Genomic DNA, 17935 nt, shown 5'->3' on the forward strand with positions numbered 1-17935 from the left:
GCGCCGTCCGTGTAGTCGCAGCAGCAGCCGGAGCCCCACGAGGACCCAAAAGCCATAGATCCTTCAAGAGGGCCACAAGTGATCCGTGTGCTGTGCGTGCTGCAGAACTGGTTAATCGCCCTCTCTATCGATAGAGCGGAAGAGCAACACGGAAAAAGGCAGCGGCAACAGTATCCTGTGCTGTGACGTGGCGCATCGCAGGCCGAGACGAGGATTCGGAGAAGTCAAAAGTGTATGCGTGTGTGGGGACGTTGCGTGGCTCACACCCTCTCGTTTTTTTTTTTGCTCCTTTCTTACAGCCTTCCCCCTCACCCACCCACCCACATACATACACTCATCAAGAGTCACTCAGCAAGAGCGAAAGCGAGGAGGTCACCATCTGTCCCCCCTCCTCTTCTCCGTCCTCTATATTTGTTTGATCTTCCCCAGCCTCACTTGTCGTCGCGCTGTGTCTCTGTTGTCTCCCCCCACCCCCCTTCGCTTTCTCCATTTTGCGGTTCACTTTTCTCTCGTTGCTCTCTCTCTCTGCCCCCATCCGTGCAAGTCGCGGCTGAGACACCCGACGCGCAGACACGTGCGCACTCCACGCAGGTGCGCAGTCCTACTGACTTTTTTCTCGTCTGCCCGCTTCGACGCGTGTGTATTTGCTGTGGCACGCCATCTCTGAGTCTTCTCGCCTCGTACTCAGCCACACGGCCTCGCCTTCTTCTTTTCGTTTCACTTTCCTTACTTGTACCCTTTAGATTGAAAAGGGACTTCTGCTCACTGCCGCACCCGCACTCCCCGCCATCTCAACTCCCTCTTGGAGACCGGATGGCGATGGCTGAGGCGAATCAGGATTGCGTGCAGTGGGTGGAGCAGCACCTGCAGGACACCCTTGGATGTACCATAGCCAGCGAGCTTACAGCTCAGCACTATTTTCTGATCAATGAGTTTCTCATGGGAGAAGACGCACACTACCGTGTACTGTTTGCGTACTACGCCGAGCCCACCGTAACGGCAGCACACCAGCGGCGTGCAACTGGGGACCGTCGCAGTACCTCCCACAACGGCAACAACACCAGAGATGCCAAGTCAATCTCCCGGCAGCAGACGAAGAGCAACGACATCGGTCTCAACCGAAGCCACCCCGTCAGCGATGACGAAGACGATGTCGACGGAGCTGCCGCTGGCGTTTCTGCTGCCACATCTGCGTATGTGGCCTTCAACACAGACGGAGGCCAATGCTTGAACGGAAGCGGCTTCGGCGTTTCTGGTGGGCCACAGACTCCGCAGTTGCAGATCATCGCTGGCCTTCCTGAGCTTAGCCTCCGCGTCACCTCGCCTGGTGTTCGCACGGACGTGCTGTACTTTGTGCGCCTCGACGCTGAAAAGCCGCTGTTGCGCGAGACGCTAGAGAACTACGTCATGTGGGGCACGTTCCGGGGTAGCAGCCTGCTTGACAGCTTCCTGCGCACCGTGCGGCAGACCATTTTGCCCACCTTCTTGCACAACCAGTGGCCGACGAGCATTAAGAAGGACGTGCGCACGGCGCTGCACCGTTTCATGGCAACTGTGGTCGAGGACGTGAACAGCCTGAAGGGGCGAACCGTCCTCTACGTTCCAGGCGATCTGGCTTCCGGTGACAAGAGCGACACGTACACAGGCCATGAACTCGTGCAGCGCTACGAGGCCACAGTGATTCACTGGACACGGCAGATCAAAGCCGTTGTTGGCCATCGTGACACAACCAACACCGAGGACGAAGGCCATGCTGGTCCGCTCGAGGAGATTCAGTACTGGCGGGCGAGGGCGCGAGACTTGGGCAGTATTCGCTCTCAGCTGAACCGCGACGATGTGGAGGCTGTCGTGAAGGTGCTGAGGGACGCGAAATCTTTTTATTATCTCGAGCCCTTTCTTGGCCTTCGAACCGACATTGAGCGCGGAACGGAGGAGGCGTACGATAACCTGCGCTACCTGTGCACGCTCATCGAGCCGTGTGAGCGCCTTGCCAAGGCGGAGCTGCGCGACATCCCGCACTTGGTGCAGGACGTGCTCAAGAATGTGCAACTGATTCTGATCTTCTCCAAGTTCTACAAGAAGGAGCACATCACACGACTGCTGCGCATGGTGTCGAGCGAGATCATCGGCAGATGCAGCAGCCGCATCAACGTGCGTGCCATCTTTGCCGGCGACGTCACAGAGAGTATGAAGGCGTTGGAGGAGAGTATGGTCGCTGGTGAGGCGTGGCTGACGGAGTGCCGTCGCATGCTGGTCGCTACCCGGCGCCGCTTTCGCGTTGAGAAAGGAGAGAAGTTGGAGCTTGACGAGTCGTTCCTGAACGAGATGGATGGATTTGTGCGTCACCGTTGCCAAAACCTCCGCGAGATCTGCCTCAGCCAGCTCCAGTTCGGCTTCACTGGCATAGCGGACGGCGAGGCTGGCGGCAATGGGCCCGTTGCCATGTCGATTTTGCGGACCAGCAGCACCCCCGTCCCCAATCGCCGCTTGAGCCGCCGCACGAAGGCCTCGGTTTTTGGGCGGGAGCAGATCCCCGCCGGCTTCCCGCTCAGCGTACCGGAGCTGGATACCGCGACCCAACCGCCTGCCTACTTGTTCGACGGAAAGCTGCCCATTTTCCGCGGTAACAAAGGCCCAGAGCTGGAGTCTCAGCTCATGGACATCCAGCGCGCCTTCAAGTCGAAAATGGAGGTGCTGCGGCACTTCACATACAACGTGCTCGATGTCAAGGCGACGCAGTGGGTGGATGACTACCGCGCCCTCAAGATGGACATCGACAGCCTCGCAGTGATGATGCGCCAGATCATCACGGCCTCCTTTGACGCGGTGTCGACGGTGTCGATGGGGGCCGAGGTGATCGAGGCCTTCACCTTAATCAGTAGGAGTGAGGAGCTCCTCATGCAGCTCGACCGTAATACCGACCGCGTCTTCCGCCTCTTCACACAACACATAAAGTCCGTGCGGGCTGACGTGCAGCGATACTTTGGGCGTGTGCCGCCTCTGTTCTACCGCCACCCACCGCTCTCTGGCCAGGCCGCGTGGGCTGCGAACCGCTTGAGCTTCATTACTTGCGAGCACGAGGCGCTGCGCCGCTGCTACGCCTTGCCGAACTCTCCTGAGAAGGACGAGGCGCTGCACCTCTACGATCGCCTCGACCACACGCTGCGCGAGATGGTGCGCAAGGAGTACGTGGAGTGGACGTCCGAGGTGCCGGCGAAGCCGTCGGAGCTACTGGATGACTACCTGCTGGTGCAGCGTCCCGGCACTGGCACAGACCTCGAGCACCCGCCCCTCTACGATGTGAACTTCCCGATTCACCTCCTGGTGCTCTTTGCGGAAGCGCACAACTGGCAGCGGATGGGGGAGCCGGTGCCACCAGAGGTGGCCGAGATGTGCACCCGCGAGGAGCGGCTGCGCCTCTACCGCGAAAACGTCTCGATGGCGGTACGGCTGCACAACGCCTCGGTGGACTCGCTGAGTAATGCGGAGATGCGTCTCTTTTCGTTGCGCATGGCGGCGATGGACGCGAAGTACTTGCCGGGGTTAAACAAACTCTGCTGGAGCTCGCACGGCATTGTAGAGTACTTTGTGCGCGAGTGCCGCGTGCAGGCGGAGCGCGTTCAGAGTATTGTCGATGACTTTAAGTTCTGCAGTGCATTCATCGATTACCACTGCGGCCTTATCGCTGACACGCTCTCTGTGCTGGTGGAGAAGAAGGTGATCTACACCCCTGACGCGTTCGTCGCAAAGCAGAATTCCTACCGCGCCGCCGTGATGCAGAAGGTAGCGAAGATACACGAGCTCGTGGTGCAGAAGCTATACAGCGTCTTCCAATACTTCCGAGATGACTACATGGCGAGTGAAACGGTGCGCGCCGAGTGGCACGAGTACATGGAGCGGATCGACATCAAAGTGGAGGAGGCTCTGTGGATGATGGTGAAGCGGTCATTGCTGACAGTGGAACGGGTGCTGCCACATGAGAGCAGCGAGGATCGGCTGGATGAGCGCGTGTTCCGGTTGAGCGTCATGATTAGCGTGGCGGAGGATCAGAAGCCGGTCATCCATGCCGCGCCGTCGGTGCAGGAGCTGTCGCAGCTCGTGAACGATGTCTGCAAGGCCATCATTGGCGTTGTCCGCGGCTTGCCACGGTTGGAGGAGTCGCTGCAGCAGCGTGTGTCCAGCGAGACGGAGGCATTTCTGGCCGAGCACAACACGGTCGCCGTTACCTACGCCCACCCTGGCGGCGCCACATCGCTGGCGCTGCGCGGCACCTACTACGAGTACATGACGAGGGACCAGGACACAATTCTGACGCTGGGCCGCATTCAAGAGGCCTTCATGAGCATCTCCGAGAAGGTGCGGGACAAGCTGAACCAGACTTGGCAGCTGCACCAGTCTTCCACAACGGACAACCTGTGGACGACGCAGCGGCAGGATCGACGTATCAAGCAGGGCTGGAAACTCGAGGACTACCGCATCAACATGGATCACGTGGCTCAGCGCCGCGAGGGTATCGAGAAGCAGGAGGTGTTCTCCGACGTGCTCTTCTTGCAGCTGGACTTCACGAAGATGAAGGAGACGTTCCGGGCACAGTGCCAGTTCGTGATTCAGCACTATCATGGCCTGCTATACGCCGAGGTGAAGCAGGAGCTCGACAACACGTATGACTCCTTCAGCTTCACGACGGAGACCCTCTCTCACGAGCCCAAGACACTCGACCAGCTGGGCGAGCTGATGCGCCAGTGCACCGTCGCCCTCGATGCGCTGCCGTCGGTGGAGGGCCAGTTTGACATGCTCTCGCAGAAGTTCGCCCTCATCACTAGTGAGGCGTACAACTTTGGCGGTGTCGACCCTGCGGATGTCGTGCGGTGCGAGGGGCTGCCGGAGGCGTTCGAGAGGTACACGCAGCAGCTGCAGGAGATCCGCAAGCAGCTCGACGTGCACAAGGAGCACTTCCGAGTGGAGGTGGAGACTGAGCTGCGCACGCTCGTCTCGAAGAGCTTCACATTGTACCAGCTGGTGCGCGACGAGGCGCCAACGTCGTGGTCTCTGACCACGGCGACAGCCTTTGGGCAGCTGGAGGCGCTGGAGCGGAAGGCGGTGTCGCTTCGCGCGCTGGAAAAGAGCCTTCAGCAGGGCATCGAGATCTTCGCTCTGGAGAAGCCACCGCTGGATGACTTGGTGAAGGCCGAGGCCCAGCTGCAGCTACTGCGCCGGTTGTGGACGCTGGTGCGGAGCTGGCGCACCTTTACCAACACATGGAAACACATGTACTTTATGAAGCTGAACAGCGAGCGCATGCTGGAGGACATCGAAGACACCCGGCGTGATGTGCTGCAGCTGCGCAAGGAGATGGAGCAGATGAACGTGTGGCTGCAGCTGAAGGACGACATTGATCTTTTCAAGAAGATCCTGCCGATCATCGATGACCTGCGCACGCCTGCCATCCGACCCCGTCACTGGGAGCAGCTCAAGCTGCAGCTCGATGCCACTTTTGATCTGGAGGATGAGGTGTCATTCTGCCTGCAGCGGCTAATGGAGGCGCACGTGGAGACGCAGTCCGAGTTCATCAACAACATGGCCGTCGCCGCCCGCGAGGAGCTTAAGATTGAGACGGATCTCGAGAAGATCACGCTTGTCTGGGAGGAGACGTGCTTCACAATTGAGCCGCACCAGGGCTACCACAAGATCGCCGCCGTCGAGGACATCAACACTGACCTGGCGGAGCACCTCATGATGCTGAGCTCGATGAAGATGTCCCGGTTTGTCGACAGCTTTCGCCCACGCGTGGTGTTGTGGGAGCAGCACCTATCGCAGGTGGCCGACACGATTGAGGGGTTGCTCACGGTGCAGACGAAGTGGATGTACCTCGAGAGCATCTTCATTGGCAGCGAAGACATCAAGCGCAAGCTCGTGGCCGAGTCAAAGAAGTTTGACTCAATTCATGCGCAGTGGCTCGCCATCATCGCCCGCCTCGTCAGCGACTCGAATGTGCTCCGGAGCACGCGTCGTGACAACCTGCTGGAGCAGCTGAACAGCATGAACTCCGACCTCGAGCTCATCCAGCGCAGTCTGGAGGGATTTCTGGAGGACCGCCGCCGCTGCTTCCCGCGCTTTTATTTTCTCTCTAACGACGACCTTCTGGAGATCCTTGGGCATGCCAAAGACCCGGAGAAGGTGCAGCCGCACTTGCGCAAGTGCTTCGAAGGGCTTTACCGGTTGACGCTGAAGGCGGGCCGCAACAACCGTGTCTTTGCCGAGGGCATGTCAGCCGCCGATGGTGAAGAGGTGCCGTTCAGCCCGCCGCTGCAGATTGATGGCTTGCCAGTGGAGGCTTGGTTGCATCGTGTCGAGGTGAAGATGCGCGAGACGATGCAGTCGTGCCTGAACGCGGCTCTGAAAGACTTGCAGGAGAACGTGTACACCCCGCGACGGCCCATCAACCGCGATAGGCTGCGGCAGTGGGTGGAGCAGCATGAAGGGCAGGTGCTCATCACGGCTGCATGCATGAACTGGACTTTACAGACCGAAGTTGCCATTGCGGAGTACGGCGACCTACACTACAACGGCCTCAGCCTCGCCCGCCGCAAGCCCTCGCCACTCTACAAGGTGTACAAGAAGTGGAAGAGCCTCATCCGCAAGTACTGCCAGATGGTGAGAGAGCCGCAGTCGCGGCTGCAGCGCAACAAGCTCGTGGCACTGGTTACCATCGAGGTTCACTCTCGCGACATCTTGCGCCACCTCCTTACCCACCGCGTGCATCTGCTGGAGGATTTTGAGTGGTCGCGGCAGCTGCGCTTCTATCAGGAGAGCGCGGGGTCGTCTGGTGACATCGGCGACAGCGGCGCGATCGAGGCGAGCATGGACGGCGGCGCCGTCATCACTCCAGGCGCCAGCGAGCCAACGTGTATAGTGCGCCAGACAAGCGCGGTGGTGCGGTACGACTACGAGTATCTTGGCAATAGCGGCCGACTCGTCGTGACGGGGCTGACCGATCGCGCCTACATGACGCTGACAACAGCCCTGCAGCTGTTCCGTGGCGGCCTTCCACAGGGCCCGGCTGGCACTGGCAAGACGGAGACGGTGAAGGACTTGGGCAAGGCGATTGGTAAGTATGTGATGGTCTTCAACTGCTCCGACGGCCTCGACTACCGTTCCGTCGGCCGGATGCTAAGCGGCATTGCGCAAACCGGCGCGTGGTCGTGCTTCGATGAGTTCAACCGTATCGAGGTGGAGGTGCTCTCGGTCGTGGCGCAGCAGATTATGTCGATCCTGTCGGCTGTGTCGGAGCGGAAGCACCACTTTCTCTTCGAAGGGACGGAGATTCCTCTGAATGTGAACTGTGGCCTCTTCGTTACCATGAACCCCGGCTACGCTGGCCGCTCTGAGTTGCCGGACAACCTCAAGGCGCTCCTTCGGCCCATCTCCATGATGGTGCCAGACTTCACGCTCATCTGCGAGATCACGCTTCTATCGGAGGGCTTCGAGGAGTCGGAGCCGTTGTCGAAGAAGGTGTCCATCCTCTATGAGCTGATGGAGAAGCAGCTGTCGAAGCAGGATCACTACGATTTTTCGCTGCGCAACATCAAGGCGGTGCTCGTGCAGGCTGGCAACTTGAAGCGCGAGAGCTTCCCGGGGACGGAGCAGCAGCTCTGCCTCAAGGCCATGAAGGACATGAACCTGCCCAAGTTTGTAAAAGAGGACGTGCCGCTGTTCCTCAGCATGCTTGGCGACTTGTTTCCGGGTGTGGTGCCGCAGGAAGTCGGGCTAGAGGAGCTGCGAGCGGCGACGGTCGACGAGCTGGAGGCGCAGAGGCTGCAGGTGAACGAGCACATCATCGCCAAGTGTTTACATCTTTGGGACACCCTCCACACCCGCCACGGCGTGATGGTGGTCGGCCGCACCGCGTCTGGCAAGACAGTCACCTGGAAGACACTGGCGGGAGCGCTACGGAGACTGAAGGAGGCTGGCGTGGACGGCCCGTATGAGGCGGTTCGCATCTCGCTGCTGAACCCCAAGTCGGTGACGATGGACGAGCTGTACGGCAGCTACAACCAAGCGACGCGTGAGTGGAAGGACGGTATCCTGTCGGACCTCATGCGCCAGATCTGCCGCGACGTGACAGACTCCAACTACAAGTGGTTGCTGTTTGACGGCCCCGTGGACACGCTGTGGATTGAGAGCATGAACACCGTCCTGGACGATAATAGGATGCTGACGCTGAACTCTGGCGAGCGTATCAACATGAACCCCACTGTGCGCATGCTCTTCGAGGTGCAAGACCTCTCTCAGGCGTCACCGGCCACGGTGTCCCGCTGCGGCATGGTGTACTTCAGTGTCGAGGATCTCACCTGGAGGCCGTTTGTGAGTACGTGGCTTCAGTCCCGCCGCAACTTCGAGGTGTCCATGAATGCACCCAAGCCGGACAGCACAATCAGTGAGCTGCAGACGTTCGTGGAAGAGGCGCTGACACGCGCATTGCAGTTTAAGCGTAGTGAGTGCGTTGACCTGATCCCGACGACGGAGTTCAACACGGTCCGCTCCTTTACCACCATGCTGGACGCGTTGGCGAGCACCGAGGCGGCCCCAGTAATGCCCGGTGGCGCGCGCTACCAGGCGGCGCAGGCGGGCGAGAGCTACTCGGCGCAGCTCCGCATGATGGCGATGTTTTGCCTTATTTGGGCGGTTGGAGGCAGCCTCACAGCCGACTCCCGCCGCAAGCTTGACGCCTTTGTGCGCGAGATGGACGCCTCGTTCCCCTCAGTGGAGACCGTCTTCGAGTACTTCCCGAATGTCTCGTCGCTGCGGTGGGTGGGGTGGGAGGAGCATCCGGACGTGCAGAAGCCGTTCGCGCCGACGCCGGACACGCCGTACTACGAACAGATCGTTCCCACGGTGGATATGATTCGGTACTCATACATTGTCTCACAGCTCGTGTGCAGCGGTGTCCAGCTGGTGCTGGTCGGCACCACTGGGACTGGCAAGTCGCTCATTGTTAACCAGGTGCTGCACGGACTCCCTCCCGACATGTACGTCGCAACGCACCTTCACTTCTCTGCTCAGACGACGGCGAAGAATGTGCAGGACATCATCGAGGGCCGTATGGAGCACACGTCGAAGAAGGTATGCAGCCCCCCAGGCGGGCGCCGCATGGTGTGCTTGATCGAGGATCTGAACATGCCTGCCAAGGAAATCTTCGGTGCGCAGCCGCCGCTCGAGCTGCTGCGTCAATGGATGGACAACAGCTACTGGTACGACCGCACGACGCGCTCGAAGCGGCTGGTGAATGACATGCAGCTGCTGTGCTGCATGACCTACGGTCGTCCAGATATCACGGAGCGGCTGCTGAGCAAACTGAACGTGTTCAACGTGACATTCCCAGCGGAGCCGGCGGTGGTGCGGATCTTCTCTGCCATCCTGGGCCACCGCTTTGCTCCGTATGCAGACATCAAGGGCTACGTGGACGCCATCGTGCAGGCCACCATCGAGGTGTACATGAGGGTCTCTACCGATCTCCTGCCCATCCCAAGCAAGTCGCACTACCTCTTCAGTCTTCGCGACCTCAGTAAGGTGTTCCAGGGTATCTACGGCTGCTACCTGGAAGGGATCACGAGCAAGGAGCACCTCGTGGCGTTGTGGGTGCACGAGTCGCAGCGCGTCTTCTCGGATCGGATGAACGATCCGGCGGACAAGGTATGGTTCCGGCAGCTGCTCAACGACAAGCTGAACAATGTGTTCCAGACGAAGTGGACGAACATGCTCAAGGCGCGCATGAAGGTTTCGCGAGGCCAGACCTTGTCGGAAAACGAAAACCCCATCTTCGTGGATTTCTTAGACGGGGAGCAGGACGAGATGGCGAAGTATAAGCTTGTGCCCTCGATGGAGCAGCTGCGGCAGATCGTGGAGGAGGGGCTTGAGAACTACAACACCGAGCCTGGCGCGCGCCCGATGAACCTCGTCTTCTTCGCCGACGCGCTCGAGCATCTGTGCCGCATTCACCGTGTGCTGCGACAGCCTCAGGGTAATGCGCTGCTGGTGGGTCTCGGTGGCAGCGGCCGCAACTCGCTGAGTCGGCTCGCCACGTACCTCGCTGGGTACACAATGTTCACAATCGAAATTCACAAGAAGTACGACCAGGAGCGCTTTCACGAGGATTTGCGCACCCTCTACAAGGCGTGCGGTGTGAAGCGGCAGCAGAAGGTGTTCTACATCGCCGACACGCAACTTGTTGACTCGTCGTTTCTCGAGGATCTCAACAACATGCTCTCCGCCGGCGAGGTGCCCAACTTGTTCGCCAAGGACGACCTGCAGCACATCAACGACGACGTGCACAAGCTGGCACTTCTGAGTGGGTGCCGCGATTCACCCGATGAGCTTTACAACTTCTTTGTCCGACAAGCCCGCCAGCATCTCCACCTCGTCATCGCCATGTCCCCTGCCCACAGGCTCTTCCGTGTGCGTCTGCGCCAGTTCCCGGCGTTGGTTTCGTGCACGTCAATTGACTGGTACTATGCGTGGCCGAATGAGGCGCTCAAGGAGGTGGGCCTGCGCTACCTGCGCGACTCGCGCGAGGACTCCGAAGAGTCAGACGAGCTTCTGGACACGATCAGTGATCTCTTCGTTTTTCTGCACGACACGACAAACCAGAAGGCTGAGCAGATGCGGGCGCAGATCCACCGCCACACGTACGTGACGCCGTCTTCCTTTATCGACCTCGTCCGCGGTTTCCGCTCGATGCTACACAGCAAGCGCATCGGCATTATCGAGCAGCGCGACAAGCTCGCGAACGGCATGTCGAAGCTGGAGGAGACGAAGGTGACGGTGAGCGAGATGCGCGAGGCTCTCAAGGTGCAAGACGAGCGGCTGCAGGCCAAGTCGGCTGAGGTGAGCAAGGCCACAGAGAGCATCCAAGCGCGGCAGCACATCGCAGAGGAGCAGCAGACTCTTGTGGCGTCGGAGAAGGTGAAGATCGAGCAGACAAAGCGCGCCGCCTTGGCTGACCAGTCTGAGGCACAGGCTGATCTTGACCGAGCCATGCCCACCCTGCTCGAGGCCCAGGCGGCGCTGGACAAGCTGGACAAGAGTGACATCAACGAGGTGAAGTCCTACAAGACTCCTGCCGTTATGATTCGTACGGTGATGGAGGCGGTACAGACCGCGTTGCATCGCAAGCTCGACTGGGATGAGGCGAAGAAGTCGCTGAGCGAACCCAAGTTTATTGACATGCTCAAGACGTACCACGAGACGCACGACATGACGGACCAGAGGCTGCTCAACGCGCTCGAGAAGTACGTGAAGCGCACCGACTTTACCCCGGCGGCGGCGAGCGCCGTGTCGAAGGCGGCGGGTGGGCTGTGCCAGTGGGTGATTGCGATTCACAAGTATGGCAACATCTTCAAGGAGGTCCATCCGAAAATTGTGAAGAACGAGAACGCGCAGCAGAAGGTGCGGGCGCAGGAGGAGATGCTGCGCCAGAAGGAGGAGAAGTTGCAGAGGATCGTGGACGAGGTGCGCCAGCTCGAGGCGGATCTGCAAGCGAACATCACCGAGAAGAACCGCCTCATGGCCGAGGCGCGTGCGACGCAGGACAAGCTGAACAAGGCCCAGATTATCGTGGACGGCCTTGAGGGCGAGCGGGGGCGGTGGACGGAGGCGATTGCGCGCTTCGAGTTATCCTTGGAGAACATCAACAGCGAGACCCTCCTGGCTTGCGCATTCATGTGTTACTGCGGTGCCTTTACAGCCGACTACCGGCAGCTGTTGTGGCAGAGCTGGCTGAGGGAGGTGCAACGGGTGCAGCTGCCGCTGAACCGCAACTACGACTTTGTCGGCTTCCTCGCCGACCCGACGGAGGTGCGTGACTGGCACCAGGCCGGGCTTCCAGGCGACGAGTTCAGCAAGGAGAACGGCGCTGTGGTCGTCTTCGGTCCTCGTTACCCTCTCATGATCGACCCGCAGCAACAGGCCATCAAGTGGGTGAAACGGATGGAGCGCGACAACGGTCTGAAGGTGATCGACCCGAAGCAACAGGACTTCCAGAAGACAGTTGAGTACGCGATTCAGTTCGGCTGCCCGCTGCTGCTGCAGGACGTGCTGGAGGAGATCGATCCATTGCTCGACCCCATCGTGTCCCGTTCCTTTATCATGAAGGGCAAGCGCAAGCTCGTCAAGGTCGGCGACAACTACATCGAGTTCAAGGAGGGCTTCAAGCTCTACATCACCACCCGGCTGCCGAATCCGCACTACACCCCTGAGACGTGCACGAAGGTGTGCCTGCTGAACTTTGCGGTCAAGGAGCAGGGACTGGAGGAGCAGCTACTAAAGATCGTAGTGGAGAAGGAGAAGCCGGAGCTGGAGCACGAGAACGAGCAGCTCATCCTCCACACCGCCGCAGCCAAGAAAGAGATGAAGCAGTTGGAGGAGGACATTCTAGACCTACTCTCCACCTCACAGGTGTCGCTCCTCGAGAACCAGCGGCTCATCGAGACGCTGCAGACGGCCAAGGTGACGGCGGCAAACATTCAGAACCAGCTGCAGGTGGCGGAGACGACATCCGTTAAAATTCGCGAGGCACGCGAGGAGTACCGCGAGTGCGCGCGGCGTGCGTCGTTGCTGTTCTTTGTCCTTGCCGACCTCGGCGCTATCGACAGCATGTACCAGTTTGCCCTGGACTCCTACATTCAGCTTTTTCAGACTAGCATTCGGCGCTCGTCGGAGAAGATTGTGTCCCACGAAATGGCGGAGCGCATCAAGACACTGAATGAGTGGCACACGGCCGCGGTGTACACAAACACATGCCGCGGACTGTTCGAGTGCCACAAGCTGCTCTTTGCTTTTCACATGGCGATGCGCATCCTGCAGACGCAGGGGATGGTGAGCATCGAGGAGTACGTCTTCATGATGCGGGGAGGACAGATGTTGGATAAGCAGAGCCGCTTGCCAAACCCGGCAGGCGCGTGGCTATCGGAGCGGGCGTGGGACCACATTTTAGAGCTGGAGCGGCTGAGCGCCTTCCATGGCATCGCCGCGCACTTTGAACAGAAACCCGATGAGTGGCACACCTGGTACCTCCTGGAGCGACCCGAGGAGGCCCTGTTGCCGGAGGAGTGGGAGGCGCGGTGCGGTTGCAATGCGCTCCAGCGCATGATCTTCATGCGATGCCTGCGCCCTGACCGGCTCATCTTCATGGTGTACGAGTTTATTGAGGAGCAGCTCGGCAGCCAATTTGTGGACCCGCCAGTGTTTAATCTCAAGGACACCTTCGACGAGAGCATCAACACAATTCCGCTCATCTTTGTGCTCTCTACCGGCGTAGACCCAACGAATCAGCTGCAGTCGCTGGCACAGCGCGAGGGGCGTGAGCTGAAGGTGCTCGCGCTGGGGCAGGGCCAGGGTGATAATGCAAAGCGTGCGTTGCAAGAGTACAGCCAAACGGGCGGGTGGGTCTTCCTGGCCAACTGCCACTTAATGGTGTCCTGGCTGGTGGAGTTGGAGAAGATTATCGACGCCATCTTTGAGCAGAACCCGCATCGCGACTTTAGGCTTTGGCTGAGCTCCGTGCCGACGCCGCAGTTTCCGATTGGCGTGCTACAGCGCTCCATTAAGATGACGACGGAGCCACCGAAGGGGATCAAGGCGAACATGCTCCGTCTGTACAACATGTTCAGCGAGGATGACCTGGCGACCCGCAGCGCTGAGCACCCCCTCATCTACCGCAACCTGTTATACTCCTTGTGCTTCTTTCACAGCGTGCTGCTGGAGCGGCGCAAGTACGGCACTCTCGGCTACAACGTCCTCTACGACTTCACCTCCTCCGACTTCGACGTCTCAGAGAACATTATCCAGCTGTACATTGGCCAAATGCGCTCTGATGCCGTCGAGGATGTCCCGCTCGTCACCATTCGTTACCTCATCGCCGAGGCCTCGTACGGCGGCCGCGTCACGGACGACTGGGACCGGCGTGTGTTGAATACGTACATGGCGCAGTACGTGTGCACGGACGCCATCACGCAGGATCGCTACCCCCTCGCTGCGGCTGACGAGTACGTCATCCCAGACGACTGCAACACGCTGCAGGCGTACAGAAACCACTGCAACCAGCTCCCCATCACCGACCCGCCGGAGGCTTTCGGGCAGCACGCGAACGCGGACATCGCCAGCCGTATCGCTGAGTCGACGGCGTTGCTGGACTGCCTTATCAGCGTGAACACCTCGCTGGTGCGCGACGGCGGTGGCGGAAGCAGCGGCAGCGCGCAGGCGGCCACGCAGGAGGCACGCTGCCTCGAGATCCTGGCGTCCATCGACGAACCAAGCAAGGCTGCCACGCCGAGTCTGCTCGACTACGCCGCCATCTACGAGTCCACCGAGGGCGACCGCGACAATGCTCTCAACACGTGCCTCCTGCAGGAGGTGCAACGCTACAACCTGCTCTTGCAGACGATTCACCGGCAGAAGGCGGAGCTGCGCCGCGCCGTGAAGGGCGAGATCGTCATGTCGGAGCAGCTGGAGGGGATCTTTAATGCGCTGCTGCTCGGCCGTGTGCCGCCGCCGTGGACGAACGCCTACCCGAGTCTGAAACCACTTGCGAGCTGGGCGGTGGACCTCGTCGAGCGTGTGGATCAGATGCGGCTGTGGAGTCAGCGCACACCGACGGTCTTCTGGCTCTCCGGCTTCACGTACCCCACAGGCTTTCTCAAGAGCCTACAGCAACAACAAGCGCGCAGGGACCAGATCTCGATTGACCAGTATGACTGGGAGTACGCCATCCTGCCGAGCGAGGAGCGTGCCATCGCCCATCGACCCAAGAAGGGGGCGTTTGTGCGTGGCATCTTTCTGGAGGGCGCCGGCTGGAACGGGGAAGCGAACACGCTGTGTGAGCCGAAGCCGATGGAGCTGATTGTGTCGATGCCAGTGATTCACTTTAAACCGAAACTCCGTACAGGCAAGGCAAAGCCGACGAACGTGTACGAGTGCCCCTTGTACATGTACCCGATTCGCACCGGCACCCGTGAGCGTCCATCCTACGTTGTCGCGGTGGACCTCGAGTCAGGCGACGCGGTGCCGGAGACATACACGAAGCGTGGCACGGCGCTGCTGCTCTCCACGGACGAGTAGCGAGGCGAAATTGCGTTTGCGCTGACGTGGAGCGTTTGTTCTTTAGTTGTTGTGTTGGCATGGTGTGGGCAGTCGACGGGCTGCTTTAGGGGCGCGCCTAAACATGCGTCGGCACTGGTGCCCGTCCATGTGCGTGTAGGCGGTGGTGTACTTCTGAGTTCCGGTGTGTGTGTGCGTTAGCGGCTGCCCCATTTTCTCCGCATAGACGGCAATCGATCCTTGCGAGGAGACGGTGCTGCTGAATCGCTTCTTTACTTCGACCGCCTCATTACCTCTCTCATCGCTGGCGCTCTGTACGTTGCGGGCGAAGCAACTGGCAAGACGGAGGCCGAAAGGTGAGTGATGGCAGTGGGCGTAGCGTCGATGTGTGAGTTGATCTCCGCCCTCCCTCTCGAAGTCCCCCCACCTTCCTTGTCGTTCCTCTCTCTCTCTCTTTATTCCTCAGTCTGTCATTTTGTTTTCATAGCTCCATGTTGTTCTTCCCCCCACCCCCTGAAACGGAAGTAACCTTCAAAGCCAAGGTAAGCCTGCTTGGATGCTCGTGGGCTCCTTGGAGAGGCTCGAGGGCTGCAGTGGCGTTCTTGACGGAGCACGCGGGGCCTCGGGCTCGCCTTTAGGTGTACTTCCATAGTCCGCTTCAGTAGAGGGGGGGGGCGTTTTGCGCTGCCTCTGGTCCATCGCCCCCCTCGCCTTCGCTCCCCCGTGCGCTCCACTGCGTCGTTGCCGCTCATATGCGCCGCACACCGCCACGTTTTCTAACCAATTCTTCCTACCAGGAAGTGCGTCTGTCGAGTACTGGAAGGAGGGGGAGAGAGGGGGGACCCATCAGGGCCTCTTGCGAGGGGCGAGCTCGTCCCACGCCTCTCTCGTTTCAGCGTTATTCCTTCGGCTAATTACACCCTCTCTTTGTTTCCTCTTCGTCGCTCTCTTTCTCTCTCTGCGATGTGATCGCTATACACGACACACCTGTGCACACACGCATACACACGCATACACACACACACACGTGCAAGCCTCGATTACCCGCCGTATACACCTCTCTCTGTGCTCGACTCCGCCCTACGTAGGGACTGTGCCACGCAGCAGCAGCAGCAGCACTCGTGCTGATAACAGGCGAGAGGGAAAGAGGCTCTGTAAGCTGTCTGCTCATCGTCTTTCCACGTCTTCACGCCACTCTTCTCTTGACGTCGGAGCAGATGCTGGGCTGGGGTGAGAAGCGCCTGCTCAGCAGCAGTGAGCTGAAGGATGTGGACATGTACGTGTACGTGGAGCCTGCTGGGCTGCTCGGCCGCTTTCTTGGTCGCCCGCTCCGCCTCAAGGTGCAGAAGTTTTCGTTTCTGGTGAACCGACGCGAGCACGAACTGCATCGTGTGGTGGTGGAAGCGGACTCGCTCTTACCTCAGTGCGAGGTGTACATGCCGTCTCGGTTCGAGCGAGTACCGTTGAGCTTTTACGAAACCGAGCGGGTGATGCGGCGGACGCGGAGCTATGTGCTCGACACCCACCGGTACCCTCTCATCACCTACGATGTCGAGGCCAATACAAGCGACGCGGTGAAGGGCACACTGAGCCTCCACGGTGAGAGCCACGCGGTGGAGTGTAGCAAGGCAGTGGAGGGCGCTGAACTAGTGGTGCGCTGCCCGGTGCGCTTGAGTCAGTTCCACGTGCCACCCTTCAAAATGTGGCTGGGGCTCTTCACACAGGCGGACACAGTCGAGGTTGAGACGCGCATTCCGGCGAAGGTGTTGAAGCTGTGAGGGAGGAGCCGGTAGGGAGGGGGATATGTGCTAGAGCTGAGATGCCCAGCTCGTGATTGGGAGCGGCGCAAGGAGCAGAAAGATGCATGAGGCTCAGCTTCCGCTGGATCTCTCTTTCTCTCGCATTACTCTCCTTGGCCTGCGGCCTTTTCCTCTTGTCGCCCATTCGTGTGCTCTGTGCGCCCGTGCCTTGATAGGAGTTGATGTCTTTACCCTGTGCAGGGATGGCGTTAGTCTCGCTGGGGCCTGTCGTTACAGACACTTGTGAGTGCGTAGTGGTCAAGCAACGAAGGTGTACTGGACGGGCGGTGATGGTGGCTGATGACGGCATGTCCGACGTCAAAGACACATGGCTGGGGGACGTGTCTCCGTGTCCCTTCTCACGCTCTCACTCTCACTCTACTCCACGCGTGCACGCGTGGGAAAAGGAAACAGCTACAGAGCAGCTCACAAGAGTCGAGGGGGAGTGAAAGAGAGAGTGAGTGTGTGAGGTAGACATAGCACGCTCTCTCTCTCTCCCCGGAGCTCATCCTCAAAGATGAAGGCAGAGTCGGCACAGGCACGCCTGCGGCGCACGTTTGCATTGTCTTCTCCCTTACTCGCTCTCTTCTCAGCTCCCTTCTGTGTTTCTCTCTTTCGCTCTCTCGCTCTTACCGTCCCCCCCTGACCACAGGTAGAGGGGTCTGCGTGTTAACCTTCGCCTTTCCTCTTATCCTATCAGTCACCGCGTGTGTGTGCTACAACATGGGCGATGGTCCCCTGTTTCGCATTCGCACTTGAGTCTCGGCGTATCTCCCTCTTGCTCTAGCCTATTCGGGGGAGGGGACTGGCCCACCCTACACCAGCGTGTGGGTCTGTGCGCGGGGTGGTGCGCTGCTCCGCGGCCTTCATCTCTCACCCAGGCGCACGGCGGAACTGCTGCACGCCCCCTCCCCCCTTCTCTCGATACCTCACGCACGCTTACGTCCAGATTACCCATAAACGCCCCTACACCGCGCACAGCACGTCGATATTTCGACGCCGCAGGGAGGGGGAGGGAGGCGGACAACAGCGCGCTGCCCGTC

General features: G+C 59.8%; 2 protein-coding genes across 2 annotated transcripts; both read left to right on the forward strand.

The window, feature by feature from the left end:
* Positions 1 to 234: 234 nt before the first annotated feature.
* On the forward strand, positions 235 to 15114 carry LBRM_23_1430 (putative dynein heavy chain; the record flags this gene model as incomplete). Its single annotated transcript, XM_001565165.1, has 1 exon — positions 235 to 15114. One exon carries the CDS (start codon positions 235 to 237, stop codon positions 15112 to 15114), a length of 14880 nt encoding a protein of 4959 aa, XP_001565215.1.
* Positions 15115 to 16310: 1196 nt separating this feature from the next.
* On the forward strand, positions 16311 to 16871 carry LBRM_23_1440 (conserved hypothetical protein; the record flags this gene model as incomplete). The annotated part of the gene is made up of 1 exon (XM_001565166.1): positions 16311 to 16871. The coding sequence occupies one exon, from the start codon at positions 16311 to 16313 to the stop codon at positions 16869 to 16871; it is 561 nt and encodes a 186-aa protein (XP_001565216.1).
* Between the last annotated feature and the right edge of the window lie 1064 nt (positions 16872 to 17935).

The sequence above is a fragment of the Leishmania braziliensis genome, chromosome 23, assembly GCF_000002845.2.
Source record: "Leishmania braziliensis MHOM/BR/75/M2904 complete genome, chromosome 23".
In the NCBI taxonomy this organism is placed as follows: Eukaryota; Euglenozoa; class Kinetoplastea; order Trypanosomatida; family Trypanosomatidae; genus Leishmania; species Leishmania braziliensis.